The sequence below is a fragment of the Salminus brasiliensis genome, chromosome 5 (assembly GCF_030463535.1).
Source record: "Salminus brasiliensis chromosome 5, fSalBra1.hap2, whole genome shotgun sequence".
Lineage (NCBI taxonomy): Eukaryota > Metazoa > Chordata > Actinopteri > Characiformes > Bryconidae > Salminus > Salminus brasiliensis.
The window spans coordinates 9,195,840-9,213,168 of record NC_132882.1 but is presented as its reverse complement, the minus strand read 5'-3'; the positions used below and the strand labels follow the sequence as shown (position 1 = coordinate 9,213,168).

The window sequence follows — 17,329 nt, the reverse complement described above, 5'->3', positions numbered from 1 at the left end:
GGTAGATTATAGTTCTACACGTTAAGGGAGGAGTTATAGTTATACATGTTGAGGGAGGAGTTATAGTTATACACGTCGAGGGAGGAGTTATAGTTATACACGTTGAGGTAGATTATAGTTATACACGCTGAGGGAGGAGTTATAAATATACACGTTGAGGGAGGAGTTATAGATATACACGTTAAGGGAGGAGTTATAGTTATACACGTTGAGGTAGATTATAGTTCTACACGTTAAGGGAGGAGTTATAGTTCTACACGTTAAGGGAGGAGTTATAGTTATACACGTTGAGGTAGATTATAGTTCTACACGTTAAGGGAGGAGTTATAGTTCTACACGTTAAGGGAGGAGTTATAGTTATACACGTTAAGGAAGGAGTTATAGTTATACACGTTGAGGGAGGAGTTATAGTTATACATGTTAAGGGAGGAGTTATAGTTATACACGTTGAGGTAGGTTCATGGTTCATCTGTGCAGTACTCAGATTATACTGTTCATATGTGCAATAATAATAGTAATGTTATTCAAGTTAATTTGTGTGCAATAACTTCAGTGCAATAATTTTCCATATTTATTATCAGTTACTACCACTATGCCACTTTTTTCTATATTCATATAAATATAATTCATATATATATATATATGTACATATTTCTTTTTTTTTCTCTTCAAATGTCTCTCTTCATTTTATAGAGTGTTTATTCTTACACAAATGGTTGCAACTGTAACAACTGCAATTTCCCTCCTGGGATCAATCAAATATTTCTGATTCTGATTCTAGGACAGAGGGGCACATTTATATCTAATAAATACTTATTTATATCAATTTAGAATATAAATATAAACTTTAAACTCTGTTAATTCACATAATTTCCTGTTTATTCACATGGCAAAGTTATTTGTATTGTTATGCCTTCATGTCTGCTGTTGACGAAAAAACGATACGTTGATGAAGTTTCTTTAAATGATCTAATACTTCCTACTAATTTCAATAAGTTCCCAAAAATTCCATGGAAAGTGGTAGTGTAGATGTTTTGTCGTACACTTCTGGATTAAGCCCTGCACCACCCCACACGCCCCTCCCACCCCAGGTTGACCGACCAGTAAAGATGTTTTCGCAGATAAACATCACAGCACACTGAAACAGACAAGAAGGAGCGTCACCAACACCCAGCCTGACAAACAAACGACCCCCGTGCAGCGCCATCAATCATTGTTTAGCAAGTGTGCTTTTTCTCCCGCTTCTAACATCTCAACTCGGCTTTTTACCGCCTCTGTTAATTGGGCCTCGGAATGAGGAATCAATTGGATCCATTGACCTCTTTCACAGCTCGCCGCTTTGACCCCCACCCCCCCTCCCCTCGCTTCCCGCCCCTCCTGCTGCTCATGACCTTTACACTCAAAGGCAGGACATCTGCAAACAGGACGCATCGGTGACCTTTCTGAAGCTAATGCTGAGGAGTGTGCACCCTTTAAACCCCTCCCCTCCCCAGAAACACTCTCCGCACCTCATCGAGCACAACATCTCATCACAATCATGTATCATGAACACGGCGCCTGTCTCTGCAATCACAGCACCAATCTATTCTCCTCACAGCGGAGAGAAACGGGAGAGACGAGCTGTTCAGAAATGCAGGCCTTTTTTCCCTGAAGCTGATGGAGAGACCTGGGGATCCCTGTGCTTCTGAGTCTGTAGTGGAAATGTTTATGAAGACAAAGTCCTACCTAATTACAAGTAGAAGTATGAAGCCATCGTACACCGACCAGCCATAACATTAGTACCACCAGCCTAACTTTGAGTAGGTACCTCTTGTCCCGTCACAACAGGTCTGACCATTCGAGGCAGCCCTGAAGGTGTCCAGTGGTGTCTGGCACCAAGAAGTAAGCAGCAGTTCCATGAAAGCCATAAAGCCATGACCCTGTCGCCAGTTTCAAATGTTCCTTAGAGCACTTTAGTTTGGTACGCAACATTCAGATTGACCCGGTCACCAGCTCTCCTTTTTTGGAGAACTTTTGGAAGGTACTGACCACTAGTTAGTACCTACCAAAAATGCTCTTAGGAACTTTTGAAACCGGCGACCCATATAGGCCTGGTCTCTCAGGAATTTAAGGATCTGCTGCTTACGTCTTCGTGCCAGACACCGCAGGACGCCTTCAGAGGGCACACGAGGAGGTCCTACACAATATTAGGCAGATGGTTTAACTGTAATGACTGATTGGTGTATTTTGAAGTAAGGAGTGGTGAGGCCTAATAGGTGGGCATTGAAGGTCAGGATGAGAAGTTAGTAAGTAACTACAATATTCAACAATTTACTCAAGTCTCAATTACCCAAAAGTTCTCCACCCACATGGTCACATGACCAGGCTTCAAAACCTTTAACACTTTAACTCAGTCTCCTTTAACTCCTTCAAATCTGACCCAGAGCAGTCAATGTGCTACAGGTCCTCTCTGGATCTGCATGGGGACTTAGCTCATCACCCAGTGTTTCTTCTGAAATCAACAGTGTTATTTAGAGAAGGCATAACAGATCATATACACCATAAGACGTCTGCAATTTCTTCAAGCACAAATTAAGACCTTTGTGTGAGGTTCTGATCACACACATAACTTCAAACATGTCCAGCTTCTGCTGCCATTTTGCTGATCTTATCCCTACAGCTGCTCCTAAAATGAGTCATCCAGTGCCAAAAGTTCCCCATCTAGCAGTGGCTAGCACACATTAGTATTCAGAGCCGGACGAGGAGCCAATTTAGGAGGGAAATAAATAAAATAAAGCTCTCCAATCTCAAACAAGACTGATTGATATTCAAGGACATCTGGGATATCAATTAGAAGGAGTGCACCAGTGCATAAGGTCTTCGAACGTGACGACAAAACCAACATGAGAGTCGGACAGCGATTTGGACACCCTGCAAGTGATGGCGATTGAACGTTCTTACGAAGCCAAGTAACTGCAAAGAGAAGAACGGCCTTATCAGATCAGAATGGAGTCCGTATACACAGAGCCACTCCTCCCAACATCAGCATTTACTTTATACAAAATACCTATGGAATCATGGTCAATATAATTTGGTTTATTTGACCAGAATTGCATAAAAAAATGAAAAAAGTGATAAAATATTCACAAAAATGACCAGCTAATTATAGCCGATTATAAATTCATAGTCATATTAGTCATAGTGGCCTCCCTCACTAGTCTCTCCCTTACCCAGTCACTAATCACAGTTTGTGAGGGGGCAGATTTACACCATATTCCTTTTAGTATGTTCAGTAACCTGGATTTTTTGTGTGTGTGTGTGTGTGTGTGTGTGTGTGTGTGTGTGTGTATCCATCCCAACGCCGACTCTTCAATAACCCTTTCTCTGAATTGCGTGGGCTGTTATTGTGTCTTCATGGTGTATTCGTTGCCAGGAATATTGATTAGCCAGCACCTGGAGCTTCCAGACAGGTGTCTTTATACTACAGTCACTCGAGACACTCCATTCACTCCATTTCGCTAACTGTGAGACTACTAGCACCAGCTGAATTACTTCAACAGTTGGTCACTGCAGGGGATAAACATTTATACAATCACTTATTGTACATTAAATTTTTATAATTGACATTCATTTTATTTTGTAATTTATTTTTTAAAAAGCCAAATTATATTGACCATGAATCCATTTATAAATGCAATAACATGGGAAAGGGGGTGAATACTTTTTATAGGCACTGTAAGTGTGCAAAATGACATTAACTGATCCTAACTCATCCACTTTACACTGATACACAGTATTCTGCTCACAGCAACATTCAAGTGTAAGGTATTTGGTGGCTGAGGAGCCTTAACTCAGCAAAGCCCTGATGGAGGGAAGTGACTAGCTGATAACCCTGGTGAAGAGATTGTAATGTAGTGAGTGATTAGAATAGGGGTGGAGGGAATGGGCTGGGTCCTAAGTGTAACCCCAGGCATAAGGTGCAGGATGTTTTGGTTGATCTTTTCCTGTAGTATTTCACTGTCTGTTCCAGTTACCAGTTAGCAGAATCGGTTAAATTTCTACTAGTGATGTCTATTGCGATTAGAGCCTAAACCCTCCACTTTGCTCCACTTTGGTGGTTTTTATACAGAAGTGTAAGGATGTAATTACAGATGTTTCTGACATTTAATGAATTAGGAAATGTATGAATAAATGTCTCAATTCTACAGCTCCCTACTTTGGACTTACAATATGACAGAATGGGCAAGTGAGCACACTGAAGACTCTCTCTACCTGATAGTATGATCTTCTAAAGATCAGGTTAATGTGACTCCATTTATGTATTTATTTATTTATAGTAAATATTTTATAATTTGTAGTTAATAGTGAGCAGTGCTGGCTCAGTGGTCAGAGCTCCACTGTTGGGCCCTTGAGCAAGGCCCTTTCTGCTCCCTGGGCGATGGAGTTGGCTGCCCACCACTCTGGGTGTGTGTGCGCTGACTGCTCCTAGTTCACTAGTGTGTGTGTGTGTGTGTTCATTACCACGAATGGGTAAAATGCGGAGGACACAATTCGCTGTGACAAATATGTGCACCTTCACCTTTTACCTTTTTAGTTAAATAATGCCTCATTGTAATAAGGGAGATATATGTCTCTGCAGTCTCTATAGCCATCATCTATAGTTAATATTTTTTATATAGAAAATATACTTTTTAAATACTGTACCGTCCTTATTATTGTATTGTACAACTGTGCTGTATTGTGTAACTGCTACTGGCTGCTAGATTGTCTTTCAGGATCAATAAAGCATCCATCTATCTATACATCCATCCATCCATCTACCTTCTTATCTTTTTCCATTTAGAGTATTTCTCTGATGCTCTTTTCCAAAGCGAATTACATCTGAATGATGTTACACAGATATGAACATGAAGTGTTAGTGTCTTGCCCTAGTGTAACGTTAGGGTGGGGGGTATGGTGTTTGCCCAGCCAGGGAATTGAACTCCAGGCTGACATTTGAAAGGTGGTGTTATCCACTACCATACCCTACCCTGCACTGCACTGCACCAACCAAGGTTCATCAAGCTGCATATTTATGGTGACAGTAAATCAGGGGCAGTTGAAGGAAAGAGAGTGTCAGGGTGTATTACTGACATTACTGTCATACTGACATACTGCCAGTGGGCAGTGGTGGTTCAGCGGTTAGAGCGCCGGGTATCGATAACAGGGTTGTGGGTTTGATTCCCGGGCTCGGCAAGCTGCCACTGTTGGGCCCTTGAGCAAGGCCCTTTACCTTCTCTGCTCCCCGGGCGCTGGAGTTGGCTGCCCACCGCTCTGGGTGTGTGTGTGTGTACTCACTGCCCCTAACACATGTGTGTGTGTGAGTGTGTGTTCACTACCAGATGGGTTAAATGCGGAGGACACATTTTGCTGTACAGTGACAAATACGTGCACCTTTACCATTACTTTAATATTTCACAATTTTTCCAACATATTTTCCTCAAATGATCACGCCTTTACTTTCACATTGCCTCTCAAACTACACACAACAGCCAACAGCACAGTGTCCTTACTCACCAAGGTTACATTAGTAGTTTAGTGGTTTAATAAATAGCTACATTTATTTACTAATAAATAGATCATTTGATTCATTCGTGCTTATGAACCGAACCGACTCGCTTAAAAGATTCATTCGACACGTGCCGACTCGTTCGTGACTCGTCCATCACTATACACTCACCCACAGCCTTAAAAAAAACCGGGTTATTACCACGGGTTATTCTGGTGTTTCTAACCAGAGCAGGCACCAGTTTAACTATAAATATCCCCAGTAAAACATCCCAGTCTGCTCACAGACAGATAGCTATGATAACAGTGACACTCGAGTGGAGCTTTTTTGGGCAGTGAGTCAACAGAGCTGCCAGAGAACCGAGCACGCAGCGGAGACCAGCTCGACTGAGCCCGAGTCACTGCCTCGATTCTGAACTCACAGCCAAAAGTGTGGAGAAATAAAAGGTTTAAGGTTTATTAAAAAACCCTGCTGGAGAAGCAGCCATGGAGCTGTCACACTCACCTCTCTCAGGGTCGGCGGTTTGATTACGCCGGACCTGCGAGTTGGCCTGATCAATATTGACAACGACTTAGTGGCTGGAGCTGTGTGCTGATAGTTTTACGTATTCACTTTATTTCCTTTACGTATTTAAGCTAAAAGTGCCATCAAATGTTGCACATTTGCGGTGCAAGCGGCGATTGAAGCAGGGTTTTTGCTCAGGCGCTCTCTCGGACTGCCTCCCCGGCTGTGTTTTGAGCGTGGTTCTGGGAAAGATGGCGGCGTCCAGCAGATCGCAGGTGGTGTCTCTTTATCGGAGTCTTCTGAAGGAGAGCAGGAATTTCCCCTCCTATAACTACAGGTAATGGTGTTAATAACACAGGCTAGATTTGTGTGTGGAGGCAATGTGGGGTGGGGGTGTTTACAGCGCTGTTGGGAGTGTGGGTTCTCCTCACTGACAGCAGAGCAGGGCTTACTGCAGGTCAGCTCCCCTTTGAGGAGGATAGTAACAGTAATTAGGATTAGAGCCTGAGTAGTGCTTTCTTAGGGGGGTTAGGGTCACTGTTACCATTATAGACCACGAGTGTCCTGTAGGACACCTGTACACTCTATAAGAAACCTCAGCAGATGTATCTAGAGTCAGACACAGGTCACCTGTAAGACCATGAGGATCCCTTCAGTCAGGTCAGGTCAAGAACAGCACTTTCTACAACCTGACGTTTTCACAAGCCTTCTTTACAAAATCTAAGAGGACAAAAAGAAGCAATAATATATATATAAACAAAAGTAAAAAAAAATAAATAAATAAAAAAAAGTGCACGTATTTGTCACTGTAAAGTGTACAGTGAAATGTGTCCTCCGCATTTAACCCATCTGGTAGTGAACACACACTCACACACACACATGTGTTAGGGGCAGTGAGTACACACACACACGTGTTACCCCCAGAGCGGTGGGCAGCCAACTCCAGCGCCCGGGGAGCAGAGAGGGTAAAGGGCCTTGCTCAAGGGCCCAACAGTGGCAGCTTGCCGAGCCCGGGAATCGAACCCACAACCCTGTTATCGATATCCCGGCGCTCTAACCACTGAGCCACCACTTGATGAACCTTGGTTGGTGTAGTGCAGTGCAGTGTAGTGTAGTGTAGTGCAGGGTAGGGTATGGTAGTGGATAACACCACCTTCCAAATGTCAGCCTGGAGTTCAACTGGAGTTCAATTCCCAAGGCAAGGGAAGCTTCATCAGCTGGAGGAAGAAAGCTAGGGAGTTAAAAGCTATTAAATGGTATAAAAGTCACCTTAACATCCCATAAGTCCAGTGTTTTTCCACAGATTTACCACTATATCACTGATATGCTGAGCAGCAGTGATAGTAATAGTAATGCTGAATCAGTCCCATCATCTTTCCAAGCGTTGGTACATCAGGATGACCGAAATGTGTGTGGGAGGGAAAAAAATAGTACCGGGACACCTGCATATTCCTTAAAAAGAGTGTTTCCTGCATCCACTTTCCAAGAAAGGCTTTCTACAAAATGTCAAAGCACTGCTGTAAGGATTTTGCTTTGATTGCATTTGGTGACTAGAGCGATTATTGTAGCTGAATGCACTCAAGTGGTGTCCACAAACATTTGGACATATAGTGTAGTTTGAAGGTGTGGACATATCAGTTCAAGAAAGGAGCCATGGTCTTGTTTACCTGAGCTTCATTGATGTGATCTACACATGGAGGTCCACCTCTCAATCTGCTGCTCACGTCTGGGCTACTCAGTATTAGGCAAGTGGTTTTAATGTTATGGCTGATTGCAGTATGTGGGCTACACAGAAGGAGCTGTGCCTGTATTTAGGCTACATTTCACTTTCAGCAACTTTAGATTTTGCACCATTCACAGTCAATGAGATTTACAGAAATGTTCATGAGGTTCCTCAGGTGGCCTCACCTTCTTACGGTGAGTGATGGGCTGCTGTGTTTTGGTTTTCCCAAAAGTGGGAAAGGGGGACACACCTGTTCCAGTAGAGCAGTAACAAAATGTAAGAGTTTAACTTTATTTCTGTCCTTGTTTACGGTCTGTACTGGTGCGCTCTGGAGGACTAAAGGGTCTACGTTTATAGAGCGTGTCTTGTTAACAGTAGAGGATGAAATCAAGAAGATCTCGGTTTCTCCAAACGTCCACAGAGTTAGAAGAGTCTGAAAACAGTCTCAGATGATGCTTTTAAAATTGTAGAGCTGTTGAGCTGAACTGGAAGTGGCCAAACTACTGTTTTCAGACTTTCCTGTCAATCTTGCCAACCCGATATGCTTAAATGTGCTTAGCCTGAATAAAACATGCGATCCAGACCAATTTCGGTCAGACTACAGGAGAAGCACTATATGGCCATAAGTATTGGGACACCTGCTCATTCATTATTTCTTCCAAAAATCAAGGGTATTAATAAGAGTGCATCTTGCTCCTGTTGGAGTAACGGCCTCTACTGTCCAGGGAAGGCTTTCTGATAGATTTTGGAGGAGCATTGCTGCGAGGATTCGATTGTGTTCATCCTCAAAAGTGTTAGTGAGGTCAGGATGTTGGATGAGCACCACGCCATCTCATCCCGAACTCCACAACTTGAGTGGTGGGTCATTCCCAGCACTGCAGTGAAACTGTAATGAAAGAGGCAGCTGATCAGTGTTATTTATTGTTTATTTATATATATATATATATATATATATATGTGTGTGTGTGTGTGTGTGTGTGTGTGTGTGTGTGTGTGTGTGTGTTGCTCTGGTATGAGTGGATAAGACACAGCAGTGCTGCTGGAGTTTTTAAACCCCTCAGCGTCACTGCTGGACTGAGAACTGTCCACCAACCAGAAATATCCAACCAACTGAGCACTGTGAGCACTGATGGATGAAGGACTAGATGATGACCAGCACAAATTGTGCAGCAACAGATGCAGAGCTTCTGTCTCTGACTTTACATCTACAAGGTGGAGTAGTTGAGTAGGTGTGTCTAATAATAGAGTGGACAGACACAGGGTTTAAACAGTCCAGCAGCGCTGCTGTGTCTGATTCTCTCGTACCATCAGCCCAGCATACACTACAAACACACCACCACCATGTCAGTCAGTGTCACTGCAGAGAATGACTGACCCACCCCCCAAATACTCCTTGCTCTGTGGTGGTCAGTCCTGTGGGGTCCTGGGCATTTAAAGAACAGGTTGGAAGGAGGCTGGCTAAAGAATGCAGAGAAACAGAAGGACCAGAAACAGTCTGGACGTATAGAACTACACAGTGGTCCTGTGTGGTCAGCAGAGCAGAGGAGGAGATGGTGTAATGATAGATAATGGATGAATATTCAGAAATGCCTCATGTGTCAGTAGTGGGGATCAAATCTCAAGGCAGGAAACTCCTAATAGATCGCTGCCATAAATTGTTGTTGTCATTTTCAAAGTTATTGCATTCATTAATAGCGAAATATTATACATATTCACTATTATTGAATATAAAATAACAAATTATTCATATGATGAGTAATCCCAAACTTCTGAACAGTAGAGTAAATGACCCCGTCTCAGAGAAAACGCTTAATTAGACCACAGCCTCAGCATGAACTTTGCTTCAGTGTGAGAATTCACACTTAGGGCTTTTCTTAGAGCTCCTCCTGAGGAAGGCTGATAATCAGCACTGCTTCGGGAGGAGAGACTAACATGCAGAGCAGGGAGGTGTCCGTGTAGTCTATGGCTTAGAACAAAATAGCCTGTTGGAGAAGGTGATTAGGCTTCATGATTGTGTGTAGTGCCGTTGTGTCTTGACATAACCTTGTTTTGGTCTGTTGACAGCTGCTGGAACAGCCTATTGGGGTTGGCAGACAGGAAGCAGCCTTAAGTGTTGGTCATATTTAGACCCATTTGAGTTGGATTTCTGTGAGTGACCATAGCATGCATAACACATTGTGAATATAACAAGGACCTGAGGCTCAGCAGTGTGAGCCTGCTCCACAATTGTGGTGTTGTGTAATACTAATAATAATAATAATAATAATAATAATAATAATAATGCAGTTCGCTCATACCTAGTCTGGACTAAGACTGCTTGCGCTGCAGGAGAAGGTTATTTTCTTCTCAAATGATGGGGACGTTTTTTAGAAGCTGTAAACTAAGTGGATCAGATGGCTTTTAAAATGGGCCTAAACCGGTCATCATCTTTAATAATATTAGAAATTAGAGGCTGAAACCTACCTTGCTGAGCTTAGACTGTCTCTTAATTCAGATATGCTACTCTTGGGGGCTGTTTACCCTTGGTATTAACATGTCGTGGTACTCGGATCTCGCTCTGGAGTCTCTTGTCCGCATGAAGAGCCAGGTGTAAACACCCCAAGACATATGGATGTGATGGGATTACAAAGCATGGATCTCGTCTGCATTTAATAGAAGTGTAAAAGTTTACTGTGATCATATGTCGTCTAGTAAGCGGAATGGGGCCGCTGTGTTCTTTATGCGGGATGGTAATATGGGGTGTGGCCACACTGATTACGCGTTTTGATGACCAATGTAAACAGAATCCCGTCAAAGTTGATCCAGATAATATCCAGACACACAAGACACGCATGTTAAAGCCAGGTGTAAACAGGCCCTGGGGGTCGGACGCTGATGAAGCCTGGTTTTGGGCTAAATAGTGGTGCCAGTGCAGTGTAGAGACCAGACCTAAAAGTCAAAAGGCAAAGCAGGAATGGTTGCAGTGTTAAGGAATGTCCATCAATGTAGGATAAAGTGTGGTTAAGGAAGACGTATCCGACTTTTCGTTTTAGTGTTCCAAATCCCTCTTCCATCAGTGAGATGTTTCCTGTACCACTGGCAGCAACACAAGCCTAAATCATGACTGATCCACCTCACTTGAAAATGTGCATGTGAATGTGAACAGGACATGAAATGTCTTCATCCAGTTGGGTTGAAACCTCTTTTGAATGCAATTATTTTTCATTTTTTGGGCGGTTCGGTTTGACCAGTCAGATATCATGTGGGTTTCGGTGTCAGAATGTGTGACCTAAAGGTTGAAGAAGCAGGCCTAAGACTGGAAAGTTGCCAGTTCTATCCAATGGACAGATTGCACCGCTGTCTCTTTCGTCCTTTTTTGTAGTTAGTATATAATCACAACCTCCTCCACTTTATTTATTGTTGTTGTTGTTGCTGTTGTTGTCAGAAACGTGTGACGCTGAACTGCCCTCTAGTGGATGTATTGCATAACATCCATGTCTACATGAAGTATGTGGGCAGTGACCGTTACGACATTTAAAACAGACGTTCATTTTCATAACATAAAGGAAGTATTAATGAGCTATTAATGAGCCTTTGAGGTTTCCGGTAGGGATGCACCAATCCGATACTAGGATCAGATATCGGTCTCGATACCAACAAAATTAGCTGGATCGGGTATCTGACACTTAGTCTGAACCCGGTGGTATTCTACGCTTCGTAAATCAGGATCAGAGTAACCTAAAGACATGACACACATATCATAGCAAACTGCAAGACCCCCCCCCATCCACCCGCCCTCCCTTGAACTATCATTAACTATCAGCGAGAAATCCAGCTTGTCATATAGGGAGAACTGCGAGAGAGGGGCTGCTAGCTCCTCTTTAGTCTCACAGACACAGAATAAAAGTCCTGAGGCCAGACAACACTGTGCCAAGGTTCATCACAGTTATTATATTTATATATTAGTGACAAATAGAGAAATTAGGTTCATTAATATGTGTTCATTTCTTATAGTTTGTTTTGCAAAGTTAGTAAAGTAATGATTACATCAATCCTGATGCCTTAAGTCTCTCCCAGATGGTCAGATGGTTTATTAATCCAACATTGGTATCAGATCGGTATCGGATATCGGCCGATAAGCATGTTCATGTGTCTGTATCAGAACAGAAAAAGAAGGATCGGTGCATCCCTAGTTTCGGGGTGGCAGGCATGCTTGTGAAATTGAAATACAGCGTGTGCTGAGTATTCACCAAGCGACTGCGTACACCGAACCGTGAGCCCGTACCTTGGCCGTACCGCTACACCCCAAGTTGACAGTTTTTTTTTTTGTTGCTGCTGTTACAGTTTCCACCTGTTCTGCTTGGGCAGCGTCGCTCTCCGTGTTCAGTGCTGTTTCATTGTGTAGTATAACCTCTTAAATAATTCAGGCCTTAAGAAAGCGCTTTGTACCGCGGGCTGAACGTTCCTCAGGTTTTGTGCAGCCATTGCAGAGTGTAATATACCTTCAAATGGGCTGTTTAGCTTCATGGCTAGCGCCGCAAGCAAGAGCTGACAGTGTATGTGATCTGAATTGCTTGGGTTTTCTAAGGAGGGTGAGGTGTTTGAAACAGTGAGCGAGAGCTGGGTTGTGGCGGAAACGTAAAGAGGGGGAGGGCGGGGGTAGGAATGAATGGGACGCGGGAGGAGAGGAGTAAATGAATGAAAAAAAGCAGCCGGAGGGGAAGACGGGTACATAGTGAACATGGGGAAAAGGAGGGAGAGATAGAGAGATATGAAAGAGGCCGGGTGTTATTTGAAGTTGATTCAGGTTAAGGAAATGACTGATATGCAGAGAGGCATCTGAGAAGGCAGGCAGAGATGGCGAGGCTCTGGGGAGAAGGACGTGCTTTATTGACTGTACGTAGAACTGCAGAATCGCAGCAGCAGTATTAGCAGACGGCTGGAAGTAGGACAGCTCTTGCGTAAAAGCACCTCCCCGTTAAATATAACCCTCCCCTGTGGCTCTGTACTCCAGCTCTACGTTCGCGCAGTCTGTGACGACTTGTGTACACTCGATCTTAGTCATAAAGCTGTCAGGAATTAAATCTTTAAAAGCCTCGGATAAATAAGTGATCTGGGAGAAGCTCTCCCCACATCACACGCCGTTTCTCCCTCAGAAATCTCTCGGCGCTCCTCTGAAAATAGGCTATTCCGAGCCAAGTCGGTTTGTTTGATCACTTCAGAGAGGTGCCCAAGCATCGCATTGTGCCAGATTGAGAGGATGTCTCTCTGTCGGTAACAATCTACCATTTAGCTGCCTACCCGTCCTCGCGTTTAGCACAAGCAGACTAAATTTGTATCCCAGCATCAAAACATGACTGGCTGAGGTGCAGGTTTGACTTGAAATGCAGCAAATGCACAGATGTAGACGCCACTTTCTTGGCGGAGCTGCTTTGTTAAAGTCGACCGGATCAAAATTGGTCTCTTTCTAGCTTCCTGTCATATTGATCATGATTGATCATATATTGTTTGTGATATTTGTTCAGGCAGGCAGCTCAAATCAAATTTTTGGCATGTCCCATGTGAACAGGACATTAAATGCCTTCGCCCAATCAGATTCAAGGCATGTTTGTATGCAGTTTTCTGTCGGATTTCATTTGGGTTTTTTTGCTCATTCGGGGCCTGAAGGTCGTTGTGGCCTAAAGGTGAGAGAAGCAGGGACTGGTAGGTTGCCAGTTCTATCCCCTGGACCAGCAGAAAATGGGGGAGGGGGAATATTCCTCTGTTAACATTCATGGCTAAGGTGCCTTTAAGTAGTCAGCACTTAGGTGGTTGCCCACCTTTCCAGGTGTGTGTGCTTACCTCCAGGGATGGGTTAAAACAGACCTGGTCTATACTGCCCTCCCTCACTCGCTATCATTTAGCAGGCTAAAGGATCTCCACTGGGTCACTATTCATACTCTAAGTAGCTTTGAGTGACCAAACATGGACCAATTAGCCTTAGCATTAACACCACCTCCCTGGGCCCGGGTGGTCCAGTGGATCATGTCTGTCACTATGATCAGAGGATCGCTGGTTCGAATCCCGGTCATGCTGCTAGCCATCGGCAGCAGAAGCCCAGAGAGAGCACAACTGGCCTTGCTCTCTCCAGGGTGGGTAGATAGCCTCTTTCCACATTGCTTCGGTGCAGTGCTGGCCGTCACCGGTGTCTGCAGGCCGGTGTGTTGGAGCAGAGTATGCGGCGCTTTCCTCTAGGAGATTTTGCATTGGCGGCAGTTCACCGATTGTTGTTGTTGTTCTTCCTTGGAGCGCTTTTGGTAGGTACTGACCACTGGATACTGAGAACACCCCACCTGAACACCTGCCTGATATTTTGGAGATGTTCTGACCGTCGTCCAGCCACCACAACCCGTTTCATGTCTTGCTTCCAGCTTGTGTGTATGATGATTTAAGCAATCATTTGCTGATGCAATATGATTTTTGAGATCATCGGTAGGTAATTATTACATTACTATAGGTAGGTAATTGGTTACCTACCTGCTGGTGAGGTCAGTCCACACGGTCATGCTCTGTTAACACTGTAGATGAGAAAGGGTGCAGATCCAGCTGAAGTTAAAGCAGTATTATGTGAGCGTTGGTATTTTTAGCTCTTGAGCTCCCCCTACTGTCATGGAGAGTATTTCACTTATACGCCACTGCAGTAAATACTCCTTATAGGCCGCTGTACACATACTTTTGTGGACTAGCTGAGAGATACAGAACCGTCGTCTGAAGGTAAAGAAGCATGTGGACTGAGGCGGTAGTGTATTATTGCAGGATTTTACACAAATATGACTTTGGTTATGCAGCATTACACAGTCCTGGAGAAAAGTCAGTACAGCTCCACCACAGTTACATAGTGCTGTAGCAGCGCTCTGGCCTGGAGTGCCAATGACCGAGACGCCATTCTCTCCATTTTAGTCAATCAGTGATTCTGGAGCTGAAATTTTCGGGTGCAGTTGGTACACACCGTTGCTTTGAACTCCTCTCTAGTCACCGCACTGTGACTGTCGATGTGGATGCACGCTCTCAATTGTGTCTGCAGTTGTTGACCATGCAAATCGGATTTGGTCACTTAGGGCACAGATGGCCTTAATTGGCTGTAAGCTCTTAATGTTTGCCTGCAGGCTTCACTTCAGGTTTTCCTTCTCCTCATTGTCTGTGGTCTGCCTCAAGCCTTAATGTATTTGTCCTGCTCTGCATGCTGTAAATGTGGCTCAGCGCTGATCCTCTAGTTCAGCAGAGAGAGGCATGAAGAAGCTATAAGCTTCTGTGGGCTGAGCCGCAGCCTCGCATGCTGCATATGTGGCTTCAGCAGCCTCTTTCTCCTCCGTGGCACTTCCTTTACGGAGCTGTGTGGCAAAGTAAAGGTTGCGTCTGCTACAGCTTTCTTTTGACCACACTCAGCTTATTTTTCGGTTGAAATCCAGTTCAGGGGAAGGATGTGTCTAATTAATAATACATACGGCATGTGTTTCCAACTGAAGGTCTCATTAAAGATTTAGGCTCTTTAATTGGTATCACTTTATAGAACTATGAAACATATTGTTGGTGTGAGTTCCTGGTGGTTCCTCGCTCATGTTCATGGTCTTCGGCATGCCGCTGCTACGTGGGCAAAGGGAATGAATTAAATGCACGTATGCCCAAGGGTGCTGCTACACTAATTGCTGGACACAGTGGAAACAAGCTAACGTCAAACTACTACAAGCTAACGTCACGAGGCCACAGCTGTGGTGGCGAGGTTTAATTCATCTGTCGAGTCATTTAGGCTCAAACTTGTGTCTCTGTTTTTGCTTCCGATGTACCTCGAAAGTTGGATGTCAGAACTGGGAATGACGTCCCATCTGAGTTGACCACGTTCCAGTTAAACATCTCTGATAATTGTACACCAGTTCAAAACATTTCCAAAGAACAGAAAGCTAAAACCTAAAGGTTACCACTGGTTTCATTGGTTTGAGAATCATTTACTGGTGTTTTATGGCTTATCTGTCCCACTTTTTTCATTGCCCTGGGTTAGCATTGTTGGCAATACTGGTTCATAACAAATGATCCTGTATTTTGCACATCCAATCACAATGGTAAACATGTCCACAGATAGACGTTGGACGGTACTGTGTTTACGACACATATAATATATAATGAGACAAAAAAAAATACAAATTAATAATACTTCTGCTTTTATTACTGTTGAAATCTGACTTGTAGGGACATTCCAGTTGAAATTTCCTACTTGTAACTCTTGAAAATCAGACATCCCAGTTCAGTTGGAACGCAGCATGCAGATATATAGATAGATATATGTATATATACATAAATGTATGTGTGTGTATGTGGTATGTACAGTGAGTCCAAGAAGTATTTGATCCCTTGCTGATTTTCTTCGTTGGCCCACTAATAAAGACATGATCATTCTATACTTTTAATGGTAGATGTATTCTTACATGGAGAGACAGAATATTAAAAAGAAAATCCAGAAAATAAATCTAAGGAATATATATTAATTGATTTGTATTTCATGGAGTGAAATAAGTATTTGATCCCTTAGTATTCATTAGCAGTTCTGGCTTTTACAGACCAGTTAGACACTCCCAATCAACTTGTTACCTGACCTGAAGCCACCTGTTCTCACTAATCACTTGTGTGAAAAACACCTGTCCACAGAATCAGACAGATCACACAGATTTCAAGTCTCCAACATGGGTAAAACCAAAGAGCTGTCACAGGACCTCAGAGTCAGAATTGTTGACCTTCACAAAGCTGGAATGGGCTACAAAAAGATTAGTAAGGTGTTGGATGTGAAAGTAACAACTATTGGTGCAATTATCAGAAAGTTTAAAGAGTATAACATGACAATCAACAGACCTCGGCCCGGTGCTCCAAAGAAGATTTCGCCTCGTGGGGTGGCAATGATGCTGAGAACAGTCAGAAATCGTCCTGCAACCACTCGGCAGGAGTTAGCAAATGACCTGAAGGCAGCTGGGACCACAGTTTGCAAGGAAACAATTGGCAACACTTTGCGCAACAATGGATTCACATCCTGCAGTGCCCGAAAGGTACCCCTGCTGAAGAGAGCACATGTGGAGGCGCGCCTCAAGTATGCCAATGATCATTTGAAAGATGAACCAAGTTATTGGGAGAAGGTTTTGTGGTCAGACGAGACCAAAATTGAACTTTTTGGCCTCAACTCCACCCGCCATGTGTGGAGGAAGAAAAATGCTGCCTATGACCCCAAGAACACTGTGCCCACCGTCAAGCATGGAGGTGGAAGCATAATGTTTTGGGGGTGTTTCTCTGCCAAGGGTACAGGGCTACTTCACCGCATCACTGGGAAGATGGATGGAGCCATGTACCGCACAATCCTGAGGGACAACCTCCTCCCCTCTGCCAGGGATCTGAAAATGGGCCGTGGTTGGGTCTTCCAACATGATAACGACCCTAAACATACAGCAAAGGCAACAAAGGATTGGCTCAAGAAAAATCACATTAAGGTCATGGAGTGGCCCAGCCAGTCGCCAGACCTCAATCCGATCGAAAATCTATGGAGGGAGCTGAAGGTCAGAGTTGCCAAGCGACAGCCC

The 17,329-nt window shown here is 43.8% G+C and overlaps 2 protein-coding genes across 2 annotated transcripts in view; one reads left to right on the top strand and one right to left on the bottom strand.

The window, feature by feature from the left end:
- The window catches only part of fars2 (phenylalanyl-tRNA synthetase 2, mitochondrial), a 198,708-nt gene extending 192,659 nt beyond the window's left edge, over positions 1-6,049 (bottom strand). The window contains exon 1 of the mRNA XM_072678708.1: positions 6,032-6,049. The gene's annotated coding sequence lies outside the window, so the exon portion shown is untranslated. The remainder of the gene's footprint in view (positions 1-6,031) is intronic.
- A 229-nt stretch (positions 6,050-6,278) lies between these two features.
- Positions 6,279-17,329, top strand: part of lyrm4 (LYR motif containing 4) — a 73,028-nt gene continuing 61,977 nt past the window's right edge. Inside the window, exon 1 of the mRNA XM_072678706.1 lies at positions 6,279-6,368. Within this exon, the coding sequence (XP_072534807.1) occupies positions 6,283-6,368 (86 nt within the window). The 5' untranslated portion in view covers positions 6,279-6,282. The remainder of the gene's footprint in view (positions 6,369-17,329) is intronic.